This window comes from Geospiza fortis, unplaced genomic scaffold, assembly GCF_000277835.1.
Source record: "Geospiza fortis unplaced genomic scaffold, GeoFor_1.0 scaffold327, whole genome shotgun sequence".
Taxonomy (NCBI): Eukaryota; Metazoa; Chordata; class Aves; order Passeriformes; family Thraupidae; genus Geospiza; species Geospiza fortis.
The window spans coordinates 2,054,688-2,072,151 of NW_005054410.1; the positions used below are offsets into that span (position 1 = coordinate 2,054,688).

The 17,464-nt window shown below is 38.6% G+C and overlaps 1 protein-coding gene across 2 annotated transcripts in view; it reads right to left on the reverse strand.

Annotated features, from left to right (window-relative positions):
- Nucleotides 1-29: 29 nt before the first annotated feature.
- Nucleotides 30-17,464, reverse strand: part of PIK3C2A (phosphatidylinositol-4-phosphate 3-kinase catalytic subunit type 2 alpha) — a 39,055-nt gene continuing 21,620 nt past the window's right edge. Inside the window, exons 13-32 of one of the 2 annotated variants that reach the window (XM_031061334.1) lie at nucleotides 17,103-17,211; nucleotides 16,220-16,362; nucleotides 15,402-15,590; nucleotides 14,855-14,948; nucleotides 14,503-14,597; nucleotides 13,996-14,176; nucleotides 13,349-13,453; nucleotides 12,243-12,335; nucleotides 11,864-11,993; nucleotides 10,269-10,405; nucleotides 9,442-9,611; nucleotides 9,018-9,174; nucleotides 8,487-8,596; nucleotides 7,093-7,300; nucleotides 5,181-5,305; nucleotides 4,671-4,788; nucleotides 4,497-4,578; nucleotides 3,969-4,078; nucleotides 3,614-3,739; nucleotides 30-3,056 (exon numbers count right to left, since the gene is read on the reverse strand). In XM_031061334.1, the coding sequence (XP_030917194.1) occupies nucleotides 2,874-3,056; nucleotides 3,614-3,739; nucleotides 3,969-4,078; nucleotides 4,497-4,578; nucleotides 4,671-4,788; nucleotides 5,181-5,305; nucleotides 7,093-7,300; nucleotides 8,487-8,596; nucleotides 9,018-9,174; nucleotides 9,442-9,611; nucleotides 10,269-10,405; nucleotides 11,864-11,993; nucleotides 12,243-12,335; nucleotides 13,349-13,453; nucleotides 13,996-14,176; nucleotides 14,503-14,597; nucleotides 14,855-14,948; nucleotides 15,402-15,590; nucleotides 16,220-16,362; nucleotides 17,103-17,211 (2,665 nt within the window). In that variant the 3' untranslated portion in view covers nucleotides 30-2,873. The remainder of the gene's footprint in view (nucleotides 3,057-3,613; nucleotides 3,740-3,968; nucleotides 4,079-4,496; nucleotides 4,579-4,670; nucleotides 4,789-5,180; nucleotides 5,306-7,092; nucleotides 7,301-8,486; nucleotides 8,597-9,017; nucleotides 9,175-9,441; nucleotides 9,612-10,268; nucleotides 10,406-11,863; nucleotides 11,994-12,242; nucleotides 12,336-13,348; nucleotides 13,454-13,995; nucleotides 14,177-14,502; nucleotides 14,598-14,854; nucleotides 14,949-15,401; nucleotides 15,591-16,219; nucleotides 16,363-17,102; nucleotides 17,212-17,464) is intronic. The other variant, XM_005426318.1, reaches the window with a different exon arrangement.

A 17,464-nucleotide genomic window follows, 5' to 3' on the forward strand; every position in this document is an offset into this window, starting at 1 on the left:
TTCCAACACAGAGCCGGCCAGGCGCTGGGTTTTATTCCAGAATAGTGTTTAATGTACGTACAGGAGAGTTACGGAGTCACAGCGAACGCGCCTCACGCGGGGCCATATTGTATATCTTTATTATCGTTTAATGAAAGTATTTGGTTCTCAGAGATACACAGACAGAGGGAGGCGCCCTGCTCTCGCTGCCCCCGCGGCGCGGTGCCCCCTCAGGGAGGGCCCGGCGAGGGGGACACGGCGGGGCCCGGCAGAGCCCCGGCCTTAAGGCAGGTGACGGGGGTTCTACACAACCCTACAGTTGTAAAAACAGAGAAAAGAGCTTTTACCAAAGATCGCACATGCGTCCAGAGACAGGCAGCTGTCGTACAAAGGCAGTAATAAAAAGTTCAGTGCAAAGTTGGAGGTTAGTAGAGGAAGAGGTCCTAGCACAAGCTGCTGCTCTCGGATACCAACACAAGGTCTGGAGGGACAATTACACTTCTGGCTACAGATCAAACGGTGCATAAAAGATGGGGTTTTTTCTTTTCATTAAACAAGATATAAAAAGCTGTTAAAACTACATCTTCAAGCTACTTAGCATACTGGTATATTTCATCCCAATCAAATATTTCCCTCTTTCACATCCACTTGGCTTTTCTATGTAGCACAGTAAAATTCTTATTGCAACAATCAGTTTTTTTGTAATTGAGAGTAGTGCAAAGAGGTACAAACTTGGTGCTGGTCCTCTACACGTGAGGAGAGGCCAAGGCCAGATCCCATAGACAACATAAAATCCATGACCATAAAAAGCTCCAGCCAGTGACGATTTTGAAAAGGAAGGGAAAGGCACAAAATGAGTTAAGCTATGAAGAAGATTAAATCAGAAGTCAGGACGTGTGCTAACAGTAATACAGTACTATACTTTTTTATTTTGTTTTCAGTCCAGACAACTGTTAAAACTGCAAATAACTTTTAAATGATTTTAGTTTAATTGTATTTTGTGCTGTAAGACACTGTGCTTTAATAGCAAACTGCAAAAAAGGCAGTCCATATTGCTTTCATTTTATTTCACAATGGAACGTTTCACAAAAACAGTAGTCTACTTTCCTGTATTTAAGTGACTTGTGATTCTAATGATGGAATGGAGTAAGTCTCAAAAGCATCAAGTGAGCAGGAAATATATCTAGTTAGTTATATAGTTTATTATTTACAGGCTATATACTAAATGAAAAATATGCAGAGGATGCCTACTACAACTGGGATTTGTTAGCGCCCATTAGTATTGGCCCAGTTTCTAACATTCAAGGTATCATTAGCTTTTTAACTGCAATAATTCCTATGAAATTGGACCATGAATTATTTAGGCACCAAGAGATTCAAGTTTACTTCTCTCTTCTGTACTGAAGGGAGATTGGTCAGTAGCAGGGGAAGGAAACTTGGATTATAAAATAGGTTTTTAGTGTTGGGTAGATAGAAGGCTTTCCCTGTATTGTGTCCTCATTCATAGTCGCATATTTCACTTTAAAAGTTTGTTTCACAATTTTTTACTGAAGAAGTGTGCAACTTTAGAGCTTTCTTTACACAGAACATGAACATCCTAAATCCCAAATAAGGTGAAAAAAAGGTGACACCTGTAGTGCAGAAAGGCCTAATTAAGTAACCAGTGATATTAATGGGAGATAGTGACATTTGCACTCCACTGTCACGATATATTCAAATCTAATATTCCTTGGAATGCAGTATTTTAGTAGGAGTAGTTGTTACGGGGAGTGAGAAACAGTATTGCTGTGAACTGCTAAAGGAAAAAAAAACCAGCCAAGTTCCTCTCTCAAAGCTGTTAATATGAACTAATTTCTGGCCTGCAATTCAGCCAGCAGTGGTGCTTTTCAATTAGAGGCCACCCTTTCCCTGGAAGCACAGATGCAAATGCCGCTTTGGATTAGTGTTTGAATCTGTTCCACACTTAATCACTGCAGTACTGAAAAGTTCTAGAAATTACAACAGAAATCCCCACTGAGAAGCTGGGTACATTTCCTACAGTACCACATTCAGCCAGTCTTCATTCAGTTTTTGGAGACCATGGGTAGAAGATGGAGTAGAAAAAAAACTTAAATAAGTTGAACAAATTGTGAAGATTAGTATAAGTGATGCTATTTGTAAATAACACATCCTGGGAAAAGGCTTCCAGTAGGACCTGCAAGGTATCAAATATGAGAATGTTCCCCCTGTATAAGGAGCTCAAAGTTAATATGTATACATATTTAAATACCAGAAATGAGGTAAAAGAGAAGTATTTGAATTATAAGGCACCATTATTTACAACTTCCACTATTGGCACTCACTCCAATAAGTCTCAGAGAAGCATGAATCTGGAATTAAATGTTTTTAAGGAATTTTTCCAGCCCTTCAACCTTCATTTCTATAGGTGTGTGTGCAGACACCAAAAGTTTACCTGTCGCTGTTTCTGTGATGTCTCATTAGCAGTGGGAATGTAATCCTAAAATATGCAACTTCTTTGATGTTCTCCAGCATCATGTCATGGATGACACAACAGCGGCAACAAATTAAAAGCAAAAATGCACTGCATCCACAGGCCTAATGACTGAGTTATGGTTCAACCAACCAGCATGGTCAAACTGCTCATCTCACCTTCACTGATGGTCTAAAAACCCCTTCCTTTACCCACAACTCTTAAATGCTTCCAAACGATGCTTTGATAACATCACATAGGCATAAACCAGTTTTTTTGCAATCCTCCAAATTAGGCTACCTGAACATTGGTCCAAATATATCTGTTGAAATGGAGAATCTCTTGTTTTCAGATGTACAGGTTATCTTCAAGTAGGAAGATGCTCAAAGCACAAGTGAATACAACTGTTCTGGTCTGACTGAGTTCACAGATAGGGCACAGCAGTCAGTCGATACCAGTTCACAGTCTCCTTACTCAAGTTGAAGTCCTTCAGTGGGAGTGTAATTCCACCCAGGAAGAAGTTCTCACGTAACGATTCTGCACTCAGCACACTTAACTGCAGCTCCCTCTGTTTCAGAGTCTCCATGCTGTATCCGCTGTACACGAGCTGGGAGGTGAGAAGGCAGGAATTTTCTGGTTAGCCAAAAGAAATTACTCAGACTGCCCTTTCTTCTGCCTGCCCAGCCACTGTGACCATGCAGCACAACCCCTTCTCAGACAATGGGCTGAAGGACAACCCTGTTTTATTTTGTACTCACAATGTTACGTGTTTAAAATGACTGAAGTATTATTTATACACCAAAACTTCTGAATTCATTTTTCTCCACATCATGAGTCAGTGAATCCAGGGCAGGGGCAGTTTTAGTTTAAGATTCCTTATCCTCTCCACATCACTCCTCAGAGTCAGTCTGAGAAACTTCTGCTTCCTTGTAATAGCACACTGACCCACTAAGATGCTTTGCAAGATCTCTATAAGATCTTATGCTGCAAGATCCTTTCTATTTAATCAGGGTACAAAGTTTTTGGAAACAGTTCCTTTTCCATTTATACATATTCACATATTTTTTTAGACTATTTTTAGTCTAAAGCAGTAATATTTTAATTACTGCTTAGGATAAGAGATAAGGTAAGCTACAGGAAGTTATCACATAAATGTTAACTTGCCATTTCATTGAAAGTTGGGTTTCTTGTCTTCCGGGAGATTTTGGTTTTCCGTTTGGATGTTTTGTGCATGTCTGGAAGTAAATAGGTTTTCACATAGGGATTTGGATCTGCACCATCTTCTGTAACCTACAGCCAAAGAAACAAGCCAAGTTAGAAAACTAATTAGTGCATAACTGCATATTTATTTTCAAGTGTGCAGACTTTGCAATCAAGCTAATCAAAAGCAGCAGTTAATTAAGCAGGCAGTTGGAAAATTTAGAAGAAAAGAGTTTCACCATTCCTGCATCAATCTAAGTCAAGATGGTAATTGAGAAAATGGAAAGTTTTTGGCAGTGAGTGCAGGATCTCCACTTACCAGGTCCTTGATGTGCATCACCATGACAAATAGAGTGCTATTTCTATAGGATATGGATAGCTTCACTTCTCCTCCCACTTTGCCTGAGGTAGGACTTGATGGACTGGTATCTGAAATAACAATTATTTCTTCTGTGATACTGGTACATTTTTATCACTACTACACTGACTTATCACATATGGGAAAAAATAAAAGCCTTAGACCAAGTTCAGTTCCTGATTTTATTTCTAGCTCTCTAACAGGGGAAAGGCTACAGGCTTTAAAGGTTTTTGCATTCTCTTGCAAGAACCAGCCTGGAGGTTTGGAGTGAAAACCTGAATAATTCAGGCAAGCCATAAACAAGCCCAAGTCATCACACACATTATTGCAATTTTTGGTATGTATGTCCTTGAAATTGTATGTAGGCATATTTGGAAAGATAGTGATGCAGTTTTCAATGAAGAAAAGTCCAGTTAAGTAAAAAACATTTCAAAGATTCACGCTGTAAATGTGTCAAACTATATAATTCAATTTATAAACATCCCTTACCTGCAGGTCTGGCTATTCCATCTATTCCTTCCACTTTGTCATCACGAAGTAATGGATGGAAAAAAGTATAAACAAGATCACACTAAATTTGGAAGAAATGTTACATGTTAGTTTAAGTGTTAAAAAGCACCAAAACTTGAAAATTTGCATTTTATTTAAATTATGTGTACTCACTTCTGCCACCTCTGGAGAACTGTTCATCAGGCTCTGTATGTAGCTGTTGAGCTCCACTTTTCTTTTGGCTGCTACATCTTTGATATGTGTTCTTCCCAGAACCATCTTATTAGGAAAGCTACATGAGAAGCACAACACAGAGTTTTCAGTTACTTTATCAGAAGTAAGTACAGTGGGATTCCATTGTCATTTCCATCCTGAAGTGCTGACATCTGGGGTTTTTTGCCAATCCAGAGTGGAAACACAGCATGGGTTATGACATGCCAGAAAGGCAAGGGAATATTTCTAGGTAATTATTATATGTGATATGACACACAGACCACATCACTGAGATGCTCCTCTGGATCTCCTCCTTAAAACTGAGAGACAACTGCTTTCTCCCTTAATGCCAACTTTGAGGTCTAGTTTGTCCCTCACAGTTTTGTCTCCATTTCAAGCTATTCCTTGCTCCACCCAGCTGGGAGCAGATTTGTTGCTTTGGTAATAGCGATGAGTGAGTTAGGAACATACCCTGGTAACTTCCAAAGAGGAAACAGAATGCCAAGTTTGTTGTGGAGCTCCTGGAACTCGTCAAACGTTCGGAAGACAAATGTTGGCTCAACTTGCCCTTCTCTCAAAACTCTCACTACGTAGATCTGCCCAAAACACAAAAATAAAAGTATTTCATATGAAAACATTATAAAATGACTTAACAATATAATTTGCTTCTCAATCAACTCTTTCTCCTATAAGTAATCCCTCTCCTGAATACATATCCCATTATTATATCCCTTATTCCAACACTGGCATTTCATAGTAGAACTATAAGCAGCCCATCATGCAAAGTAACATCACATGGTCTTCCCACAAGGTAGATCCACAGCTGACAGATGAAGGGTGATGATGAAGGTAGGAAAGGCTGAACTGTGCACAGTCTCCCTTTGAAGCCTCACTGGAAGTCCATACCAGGTATACAAAATGTTAACTAACACTGGTGCAGGATTACATTAAGACATGTATCTGTGGGGCCAGAACTACCACAGAACCTTTCAGGTGTATTTTTTTCAATTTAATTCCCTCCTGATTCTAAAGGATTCCACTTCTAAAGTGATAATTTGGTGGGAGGATGCAAGTGCACTGCATTATACAAAAATAATTTTTCCAAGTATTGTGAGTACAGTCACAGGATACATTCACATTATTCAAGGGAAATGAAGTGTGAGAGCTTCACAGAAAATTCAGTTCAGCATCCTCATTTTATGGGCAGAGGAGTTACACTTTAAACATCTAATTTAATTTGAAAAATCTAGACAGAATCTAGACCATCCTAACAGTTTCCTGGAAGAGGCGAGGCTGTTTTGGCTTAGACCAGGATACTCAAATACATTTATTATCCAGTGATTCAGAACAAAGCTCTTCACTTCCAGCATTAGTCAGATTTGTTCTGCTTTCCCTTGCTGGTGTCTTACCAGATTAAGACATTTACAGCAAACACAGCTTGGAAAGAGATGTACATTTACATCTATCAATATAGCTCACATCATAAAAAAGTTCTGGACAATGTAACTTAAGCTGATTACTCCAGCCCAACAAATAGCAGTAGAGAAATAAAGCAACTAATAAAATTTGAAGAAGGTTGCACATCTGCATAGGAACATGAACATTAAGTCTCACAGTATAACCCAGGTCTATTAAAATCCTGAGAGCAAATTGCAGTGGTTGGTGCCTCTAGTGAGACCAAGAGTATAAGTGCATTAGTAGAGGAAACAATGCTTTTACCTAGGAGGAACAAATCAAACTTTAATGGAAGGTCAGACCAAAACCAGAGTGTCTGATTTTACAACTCCTACTTGGGAAGGAGCCATTTTACAGAAGGCAGCTACATAAAAGCCCATCAACATGACTCAACTTTCTGTATTTTAAAATAATCTCCACCAACACTACTTCTGCCCTTTCTACTTCCTTCTAGATGCTTTTCAAGAGGTGTTTTCATTTTGCAAGATATTATGGGACGTTAGAAATGCCAGTCTGTACTCTAGCAGTGCTGCTGCTGGTTTACCCTAGCCAGCAGCTCAGCACCCACACAGCTGCTTGCTCACTCCCTCCCCCTCACCAGTGGGACAGTGGGGAGAGCAAGAGCAAGAGTGAGAAGATCCGTGGGCTGAGATAAAGACAGTTCTGAGGAGGGAAGGTGATACAACACAATCGCCGCAGCCCACAGGCAGATCCCTGCTCAGCGAGTTGCCAAACAGCCACCTTGGAAAACAACCCTCTCCCACCTTCTGCTTTCTTCCTCTACAGCCACCTTTTATTGCTGACATTATACACTGTGGAATATCCCTCTGGCTGGTTTTGGTCAGCTGTCCCTGTCTCCTCCCTGTGCCTTGTTGGAAGAAAATACACCATCATCCTCCCTGAGAGGAAACAGCTCCCAGGTACTTACATAGTGTTTATCTGGGTTGTATCTCTTCTGATAGGTGAACACAGACACTTGTTTGATTCGGCCGTCTTGTTTGAGAGAATAGGTTTTAGCAGAAAATGACAGGATGGGCTCATCATTAGAAGGCAGACCTGAAAAACGCAGCTGAGCCAAGTTGTGAATGAAGAAATTGAACTTTGTGGCAACACTTCCCAGACTGGATTCAATCAGCCTAGAAAAAGGAAACATCAAAACACACAAAAGTGGTTCTGTCAATGCATCAGAAGAAAAATAAACCCTATTTCTTACTGACAAAGAAAAGGGTTTTAAGAGTGATCACTGGGCTATATAAATAGTATCATATCAACATTTAATAGAAGACTCAGTATCCAAATTTGGAATAGGTTTTTAGCAAAGACGTGAAGGCTTTCCAGACATGCATCCAACTCTGGAGCCCTGGCAAGACACAGACCTGTTGGAGCAGGTCCAGAGGAGGGCCACAGAAATTATCAGCAGGATGAACACCTCTCCTATGAGAACAGTCTGAGAGAATGGGGATTGCTCAGACTGGAGAAGGCTCTGGGGAGATCTTATTGTGTCCTTCCATGGGGAGGCCATTCCTACTTAAAGGGAACTTATACAAAAGATGGGGACAAACTTTTTAACAGCACCTGCTGCAAGAGGACAAGGGATAAAGTGTATGAGGACAGATTCAGATTAGATATAAGAAAGAAAATTTTTTTCCAGTAAGAGTGGTGGAACACCAGAACAGGTTGCCCAGAGAGGTTGTAGATGCCAGGACACGTCTCTGAGGAAGTTCACCTAGTCGTAGATGTCCCTGCTCATTGCAGGGAGATTAGTCTTAGATGGCCTTTAAAAGTCCCTTCCTGCCTAAACTTTTCTCTGATTCTATGTTGCATGCACACCACTGCAGTTTCCCCTGTGTATCTGAAGTACAGTAACACTTTTATAACACATTGCAACATCTCGGTTACACTGTATGCACTCCTCCAATTACACTGGGTCATCATCCCTCCCTCCCCAGTGTAAAAAAGCACTTCTCCAAGAGAGAACTTCTTCACCATGCTTTCCATCATATACTCTGCTATTAAACAATTTAGAGTGTATTCAAAATATAACTGTTAAACAGCCAGACAGAATTATTTACTCTCAGCACTTTAAACCAATTTTTCACACAAGGTCACCCCTAAAATCTGCAAGGTACTTTAGCTCTAGCATTACTCTTACACAGAATTGATCTTACCTATGTAGTTAACTGATCTTTCATGACTGTACAGTGTAACTGCTCAATTTGCACAGACACGCTTGTGACCATCCCTAGCAGGATTTCTCCTATCAGAAATCTCCCATTAAGAGGATGATACTGGGAGATATTTTAGTTTTCCCTTTTCCAGTACCTTGTAAAGAAAATGGTGGCTTCTGCGTCTGTTGTTTGGGGCTGAAGAGCATCCTGGACATACTTCAAGTCCTGAACCCCACTTAGTTCTGGTAGCCCAGAAGAAAGCATCTACAAGAAATTGAAGTTTAGTTTTAATGCAATAAACCAAATATGATTTTATACTGAAATGATTAAGACTTAGACCCTCAAATTCATTTGTAGCTGCACTAATTTGCTTAATACTAACAGCAATAGACACCAATTACTTATAATTAGCAGTTATTCACTATTTCTGCTGAATTAAAAGCAGTTAAAAACTCTTTGCAGTGCAGTTTGTGGTAGTATATTAGTTCTAAACTTTCAAGAAAGAGGTAGGCAGTAAAAAAGCTTAAAAGATTCCAAATGAAGCTTTACCAAAAAGTAGATCCGATGTTTCTGGCTTTTAAAAAAAGCATGCATTATGAATTTCTGGAGCATAAAAAGCATAATTTTTAATACAACCCAGCATGACAGATCTATCAAGTCCCAATTGAATGTGAAAAATTATTACCAATGAAAGTAGGTTAAGGAAGAGGCTGGCATGTTTCCTTATCAAGTTGTAAGCTTGGCAACAGAGATCCACGAACAGCTGAAAGCGAATTGTGGGTTTTTCCCCACCATTAATGACATAAGCCATATCTGATGTCAGCACAAAAGGAGCTCGATCCCTGTTCAAGAAGCACAGAATTTGTGAGTTCACCATAAGGTCTCTTTGTTGCCATGTGCTTCCTGCTGCCCTCCATCCCCACCCTGAGGTCATGATATTAAATATTCCATTAATCCCATTTCATGGGCTTGGATTGGGTTCCTCTACCAAGTGCTGGCCGGGGTTACACGGCACATTGATACAGTACTGGACCTACAGCAGATCTCCCAGAGCAGCACTTGGAAAGAAAATTACTTCATTCTCCACATTGCTTAGGTAAAGAAAATACCTTTTAAAGCTCCCAAACATTTGTGCATGTCCCAAAAACTTCCCAAAGTCGATGTGGAACATATGCCCAGTGTTCCGGAGCATTATGTTATCATTGTGGCGGTCACAGATTCCCAGGACATAAGTGGCTACACAGCATCCTGCACAAGAGTAGATGAAGTTCTCTGAAGCCTGAGAGGGAGAGAAAAGTAGTGAATTGAGATCAAATATCAGTGGAAAAACATAATTCATGTATTCAACAGTCAACCTTGATGAGTGCAAAATCCAAACCAGGCAAAAAAAAATTTCCTTTTTTTCCCCAAATACTGTTCTTCAGACAGTTAGCTTTGCCAAAATCTCTTAATATCCCACTTTCCAGCAAAAATAGTTGCTTTATTTTTAACATAAATGAAAGAGAAAAGAGGAGTTGAAGACAAAAGAGAAGTTAGCAAAGAAAAAGGTACAAGACTTGTATTTCCAATGTACTGTAATGGCATTATAGCACAAAAAAAGATGTTCATTTTTCAATCTCATGTGTACAAGAGGCCACTGCTCCTAAACTACAATTAAGAGCAGCCACTATTCCCCCTTCTTAAATTTAAAGTACATTTTTTCTATAGCAAATAAAAACTCTTGATGAGAATCCTGAGAATCCATCTGGCTCCTTTTTATAGGGGGGGAATTTAATTTACTCTTTTTCAAGTATAGAAAAAAAATAAGTTTCTTAAAGACACAAACCAAACAATTCAATGGAAGAACTGGAATATGAATTTCATTCTTTCATCATATTGTACTTAGCCCTTTTAGAAGATCTTAAAAAAACCCAAAAAACCAGTGCTGAAAAGTTACCTTTTCATACTCCTCCTCTGTAGGATTATACTTCCGCAACCATTCAGCCAGAGGCTTGTCCTTAAAAGAACCTGTCACTCCATATTCCACTTGAATTTTCCTAAGTGTATCTGAAGCAGGAACAAGCTCCACCATGCCTTGATATAGAATAAAATAAAGTGTATTTAGCCATCTCCTTAAGTGATGCTGCATTTTTATTATTTATTCCTAACAATGATGAATCTTAGAGTTTTAGACCAACCTCCTTGAAAACCTGGTCATGTGTAAAAATAATTCTGTTAGTCCCCCAAGCATTTCCACAGACTATGTTACAAAGTAAACCATGAAACATGTAGCAATCCAACTTAGATTACTTCACTACAACTAGTTACAGCTGCTAGAATGCATACTTAAGTTATACTTTGAATAATTAGTTTCTACCACACAAACTTTTACTCTAAATTGGGCAAAATACTTTGATGCTGGCAATTCCCACACACTGATAGTGAATTAATCTAGTAACTTTGTCTGCTGTCAAGTGTTGAAAGAGACCAGACAGTGGGCTTCATACGTGGCCTTACTTTGGAGAAATAATTTATTAAAAATATTTGTACAGCTAAATCATAAAATTTATTTAATTAGAAAACATTTAGTTGATTAACAGAATTTTACTTCTATTTTGGCAAGAGCTACTAAAGGTACATCTGTAATTTACATCCATTTGACTCTTCCCCTTCAATCTTTTGAGTACTTTAAGGACACTAATATTAGCAACAAGGAAAAAAAAAGCTACATAAATCAAGTCATCATTCAGAGTAGGAGGAAAAGCCATCTGTTTCTCTAAAAAGCAAGTCCTACATAAATAGAAGCTTTTTGCTTAGCTTTTGGCAACCTAAATTTCCATCTTTTCCATGTATTTAAGAGTTTTGGTCATGCTGTTCATCTGACTAAAGAAATATTTAATTTATTGTTTATCCTCTTAAATATATTTGGTTTCTATTGGCTAGCTCTAGAGAATTAGCTAAAACTAGCAAAAAGCATGTTCAAGGTGCAGGGCACAGTATTTGCACTCAGAGTTCTGTGACCTACTTTCAAACCCCAGAAACATCTTCATATTGCCAAGGAACTTTCACCAGAATATGACACAAATGCCGGGGGACAGTGTGTGTGCATGTCAAGGGCTGGTTCAAATTTTGCTTTTTTTTGCACGTTTCAGTACCAGAATGATACTCCATGACTCAACTGCAGCAGATTCCAAATACTTCAGCATTTTGGTTTGCATTGGAATACGTTCACCATAATTAAACTTTCAGAACAAGAACTGCTGTAGCAACATTATTTTCTTGTGTTGCAGTAGGAGCGTGAAAAGCAACCTTGATTTTTATCACTCTATTTGTTTGTTCCACTGTTCACTGACAACAGAACACTCAAGAAAACACATCTGGATGCCACTCAGACATCAGGAAATTCAGAACAATCTAACTTATGATACAAGTACTGAAGTTCCTTGCAGTGGAACTGTTCCTTGGCACCTTCTGCTCAGAGTTTTTCATTATCAGTGTGACAAGAAATTGAAGGGGGGAAGCAAAGATTAAAGGCAGCATCTGGTTTAGCACCTCGGTCTTTTCCAGTTGAGAGACACTTGAAGATAACCATTCTTAGATCCAGTCCCTCCTGCAGCCAGATCTTATCCATGATCTTAATCATTTGTAAAGCCAACATATCTTGTCTCAGATCTTCTCCAACCTTAAATGGAAAAATAAAAAGTTAGCCAGTGACACAGTAAACTTGAAAGAGAAACAGGCTACAATTAAACTTTCACATATGGTAGATTTTTATGTTTTATGGTCTGTTCACATGTTGCTTTCTAGATACACAGGAGCAAATGCATGGAATAACTAAGCTTATTGGTCTATGCTAAAATTAATTGATACCAATGAAACAGTGATTATCATTCAACTTCTTTATTTTCTCCAGTATACATGCAAGGCCTACCTTAAACATCACATTAATTTCTTCTCCCAGTGGGTCAGCATTTATCAGTGCGACTTTGAGTGGTACTGCATTGGAGCTGAAGAAAGAACAAGCCTGCAAGTAGATTTAATGTCAATGGTCAGAAAGGACTATTCCTGCTAGCCCAGAAAACAAGACATTCTGACAACAAGCAGGTTTGACACACAATGTGTCTATTCAGACTTTTAACATTTCCATTGTGGTGAATACGTGCTTCCCTTGAATAACGAGCCCTTTAGCTGTTATTTGTTGAATTCTTGTACAAAAGCCAACAGTGCTGCACAGTGATGTTTCAAACATTCTGAAGGGAAGAGTGAATAAAACATGAATAAATATTTTATCAGTAGCTTTTTCTTGAAACCTAGGAGATGTATTAAAAATGTGTATTTGTGTGTTTCACAGTATCTTATCATTTATCTGCTTTCAAGTCCCTGCTCATGATTTAATAGTTACAGTAGAGAAGTGAGATGAGCTGTCTCTCAAATACAGGATTAGTTGAAGCGTTAACAAACCTTTAGGTTCTCAGTCATGCATGATGATATAATCAAGACTGTGGTTGAGTAGATATTGTCAAACCTTGCAGAGTTCTGGAAAAATAATTTACCTGCTTCTCCTACATTATTACTTGCTGGACCTTCACAAGAAAATAAAGCTACTGACTCCTTCCCCAGCATATCTGGATGCAATCAGTATCAGGCAGTTTCACATGTTTCACAGTATTTACTCACTGCTTGAACTTTATATTCTTGGCCAATTTCCTCTTTTGATTACTAATGCACACAGGACTTTTTCATTCACTTTCAGAATTGCTGGTCTCAGGAGACAGGGTCTGAAGATGTAATAAGTTATTACAGATACGTGTCCATATTTTTTAACACAAGTGCCCTTGTTGGTTTTACACTGTATTTGTACACATTTTATCTTTGCTCACCGAATTTTGCTGCCTTATTCAATCAGCATTTTTAATTAAACCCCATCTCCACAGCATAAAGAGCTTTCAAGCACTTGAAGTGGTTTTTTTCATTTGTAAAAGCTTGGCCAAGATGTAATTTTTACAAAAGAGTTTTGAAACCCTGAATGTGCAGTACCTTAATATTTAACTCTTTTGCCACAAGACTGGGATTGAGAGGCAAACGGCATTTGTTCTTCAAGAAAAACAGCTGCACACGCTCCATGCCATTTTGCAAGGCAGCCTGCAGACAGAAAGAAAATTCAGCTGACATTTTCCTCATTGAATCATCTACAGAAAAAGTCTTGACAAAGTTACCCTGAAGGCACTATTTTAATTCCCTAATGTCAAAGGAATGCCAGAAACTACAGCTCCTGGTTTAGCTATGACAAATACCTAAGCCTAGCAATGTAACACTCATCACACATGGTTGTGGGGGTTTTTTTGACTGAACCAGATGACAGCATCCCACTCCATCAAACTCTAAGCTCTATCATCAGCACAAAACCAGATATCCCATTCCTTTGCATGATGAGATCGTTCTTCAGCAGTAATAAGTTTAAATTTATTTCCAGTTGATCATACACAGAAACCATCCTATACTTTCTTGCCCTATCAACTCACCACCATATGTTTCAGGTGACAAAGTTGACAAAAGCATCAACTTCATTAAACTTTGCAGAGCAACAGGTTCATTAAAACTTCCTATACATTTACATAACATTTTGAATTTAGACTAGAAAGATAATTAAGTGAATTAGTTTTGAATTAAAAATATATACACACCTGCCGAGCAGATCCACTCATTTGCTTTACTCTTTCTGCTACCATTCCAAAGAGCTGCACTAGTCTGGTCTGCTTCTCCAGCTCTTCCCTCAGCCTTTTTCCACAGACTGAAAGAAAAGCTCCAAGAATTTGCTCATACCTTACACCAAACTTTGTATCATACAGTGTATCCTTAAGAAGCCTGAAATAAAGGATATAAGTTAAATTTTCCTATGGAAAATACAGCAAACAATGCAATATTAAGACATTAAATAGTTTAGTGAATCAGTACTATGTATGTTTGAAGTTACTGATATACAGGATAGAAAAGACAAGAAGTTTGTGCTTTGCAGAGGCACTATCTTTCATTAAAAAAACAAACCAACAACCAGGATACATTCTGTATAATCACCATTCATAACAGTCACTGTTATGTTATTGAATGATGATGTAAATAAGGATTTTTTATCTGAAATATTAATCTTGTGGCACACACATTACATGAGCAATGAACAAAGAACCCCTTACCAGTACAGGTAGTGTGCAATCCGAATGCTTCCCAGTGCCCGAGCCAAAAGAAATTTCACAAGAGCACTGTCAAGGTAGGTTTCATACTTCAATGCCTAAATACAATGGAAATTACATAAATCAGGTCTGCATTTAATTCTTGATGAAGACACATTTTGTGACTAATGCATAGACAGAGTTAACCACAAATACTTTGGACAATCACAAAGAGATTATTTATTCAAATTGTTTCCCCTACTGTGCATTACAGTTAGAGGCACACAACTGCACTTCTGCTACTGGTCAGAAGCAACTCCTTTGGGTTTTCAAGAGCCAGAAAAATTCAAACCTCCGTGTAGGCAGAAAGTCTTACCTGCACAAACTGAGGGAGGAAATCTGTTAATTCATCATCACTCAATGTCTCTATCCAGTTCACAGCTGTATTTCGTATTTCCTGATCAGCAAACCTAGAAAGTCACCACAAATCCACATCAAGTTTTCTCTACTCATGTAGGATTTTTTCTTATTCTTTTTTTGAGATCAGCTAGATAGAAAAGCAACCATGTAAAGTCTTTAAAAGCTCAATAAGGGACCTACAAGGCCCTTCCTCACATAAGATGCAACCGCATGTGCATGTTTAGGACAAGCACACTCAAAACCTCTCAAAACTCTGGCTGTATAAACTGTTGCATGTTAAACTTCAGAACCCTAACCACAGTTGCTGTGCTTTCACTACATGATTTGAATAAGCCTACATCAATAAAGTAAGCATAGGGTTATTTAAAATTTTAAAAACATTTAACTTTTTCTGCAAGAAATTCAGCAGTATTTTCCCACAGAACACCATTCCAGGATCTTCTACCAAAGAAGAGCCATTTAAAACTGAACAAAACACAAGAGAGTTATTACAGTTTTCTTACTTTGAATCAAGTAGTTCCAGTGCAGCTAAGGGTGATAAAGGAGGCCACCTCTGAAGTAAGGAATATATTTCTGGAAGACTTGCCCAGTCCCAGTGAGGGGCACTAACCAGTATTTTTGGTAGGCTATTAGGATGGCTATGACAATAATGTCTCTTCTCCCACAAAAATTCTTTATCTTCTTTTGACAGCCTGCAGACAAGAGCATTTCAGTTTATGATGCACATGACAAACCATCACCTGAATAACCCCAATGCCACTGATTGTTGTATTCAGGCAGATAATTTAACACACAGAACGGAATTACATTGAAATTACTCTTTCCTCTACAGAAGTCAAAACAGGAAGCCAAACAAAGCCTCAAACATTAAGAAAACATTTGTTTAATTTATAATTTGGGCAGGACAAAGTTAAGTTTTAGTATAATCTGAAATAAACCAAGAACTTTTTTTTTTTTGGTGCAGATGAGTAGGAAAGGCTGCCAGGAGAGCTCCCATGGCACATGAACAGCCACTGCTGGAACTCCTGGAACTGAGAAGCTGCCAAGTAAGAACAGGTGACAACAACAGGCAGGCAAAGGGGCAGCAGTCTTGTAGCAAGAAACTAACAGCAGCAGCCAAGGAAAACAGAAGGAAATTCATTAAGTTAGTACCATGATTTCACATGTTTAATTCAATCTATTGTTTAAGCCTCTACAGGTCTTCAAAATATATTAAAAAAAATTAACAGAAACTCAAGAATACATAAGCATTCCATGTCCTAGTTACAAATTGTCACGTGCAAAAAGAGCCCTGCTCTTTCTGAAGAAGAGATGGACATACCCAATGGTGCTATCCTTGGAGAGAATGGCAAGGAGACGTTCTCTCAATGGTTTTTCTAATGTTTCTACAGAATAATGCACAGTAGTCTTTGCAGCTTGAGGAATTTTATATTCAATATCAAAAGTATGGGATGGGAAGTCAATCTGAAAAAGAAAAAAGAAAAAAGAAAAAAAGATGATGCAAGTCCTTAAGTATAGAAAGCTCACCCTTCCAGTAATCTCAGATTTTTGGTTCTACAAGTGCAACAGTCCCCAGATACTGTTTGCTGAGTATTTTTTTCCATCTCAATTCTTCTACATGACTACAGCTCCTAAAAGTACAGCTGTGTTATTGCACAATGCAGTGGCTGGAGCACTCCTCAGAAGAGAAGTGAGAATGCTTAGAGCAGAGATAATCAGAGCTGTTCAAACCCACACCAGTGGTTTCCACCCAGCCACCCACTCAGGCCATGTTTTGGGACTACTGAGCCACGCCTAGTAAGGTATCTTCTCTTTGGAGGGAAAATTGAACTCTGAACTGAGAAAGAGAGGTGCTTATGTTCTGTAAAGGAGCTGAAATTGCTACTGCTGGTGTCCAGACCACTCCCATCTCAGCACCCATTTCTATGGACTGCTTTCAAAAACATTCTCTCCCAGTACTGACAGCATGTCATGCCACAGCACTTCTGCATTCTCTTACTTCCAGACAGTTATTCAATAACAGATTTGCAGAGACTTCCAGGAGCTTCCCATTCTTTGCCCTTACAGTTTAGTAATCACTATTCTATACTGACTTTCAAATATTACTTAGCAGTACTTTCCCTCTCCCCAAAACATTCACCTGATATGACTTACAAATCACAACATTCAAACAAAGCACAGAGTAAATCAGAATTATGTATAACCTGCAATACTATTCTTTCCATATTTCCTTTCTTACTGGTCATCCCTGACACATGATGTGGATGTGATGTGGTCCACAGCTGCAACAGCTTCGTCCCACTAGTTAACAATCTGAGAAAAGAACATGTACAGGTTATTAGCATCACAGTCTGTTAACTTTGCCAAAATATTAGTTGCCAAACTAATTTACTGATTTTCACTGGCTGTCATCTGTACTTTAAGTGCTTTAAAGGGATCCACACAACTTTTATGTGGAAAAGGCAAAGGAAAAAGTTCAGTGTTGATTTAGTTGACAATAAATTAGGTGCTCCCCGTTCCTTAAGTCAGAAAAGGAATACTTTTGCCTCTGAGAAAAAAACTGAAC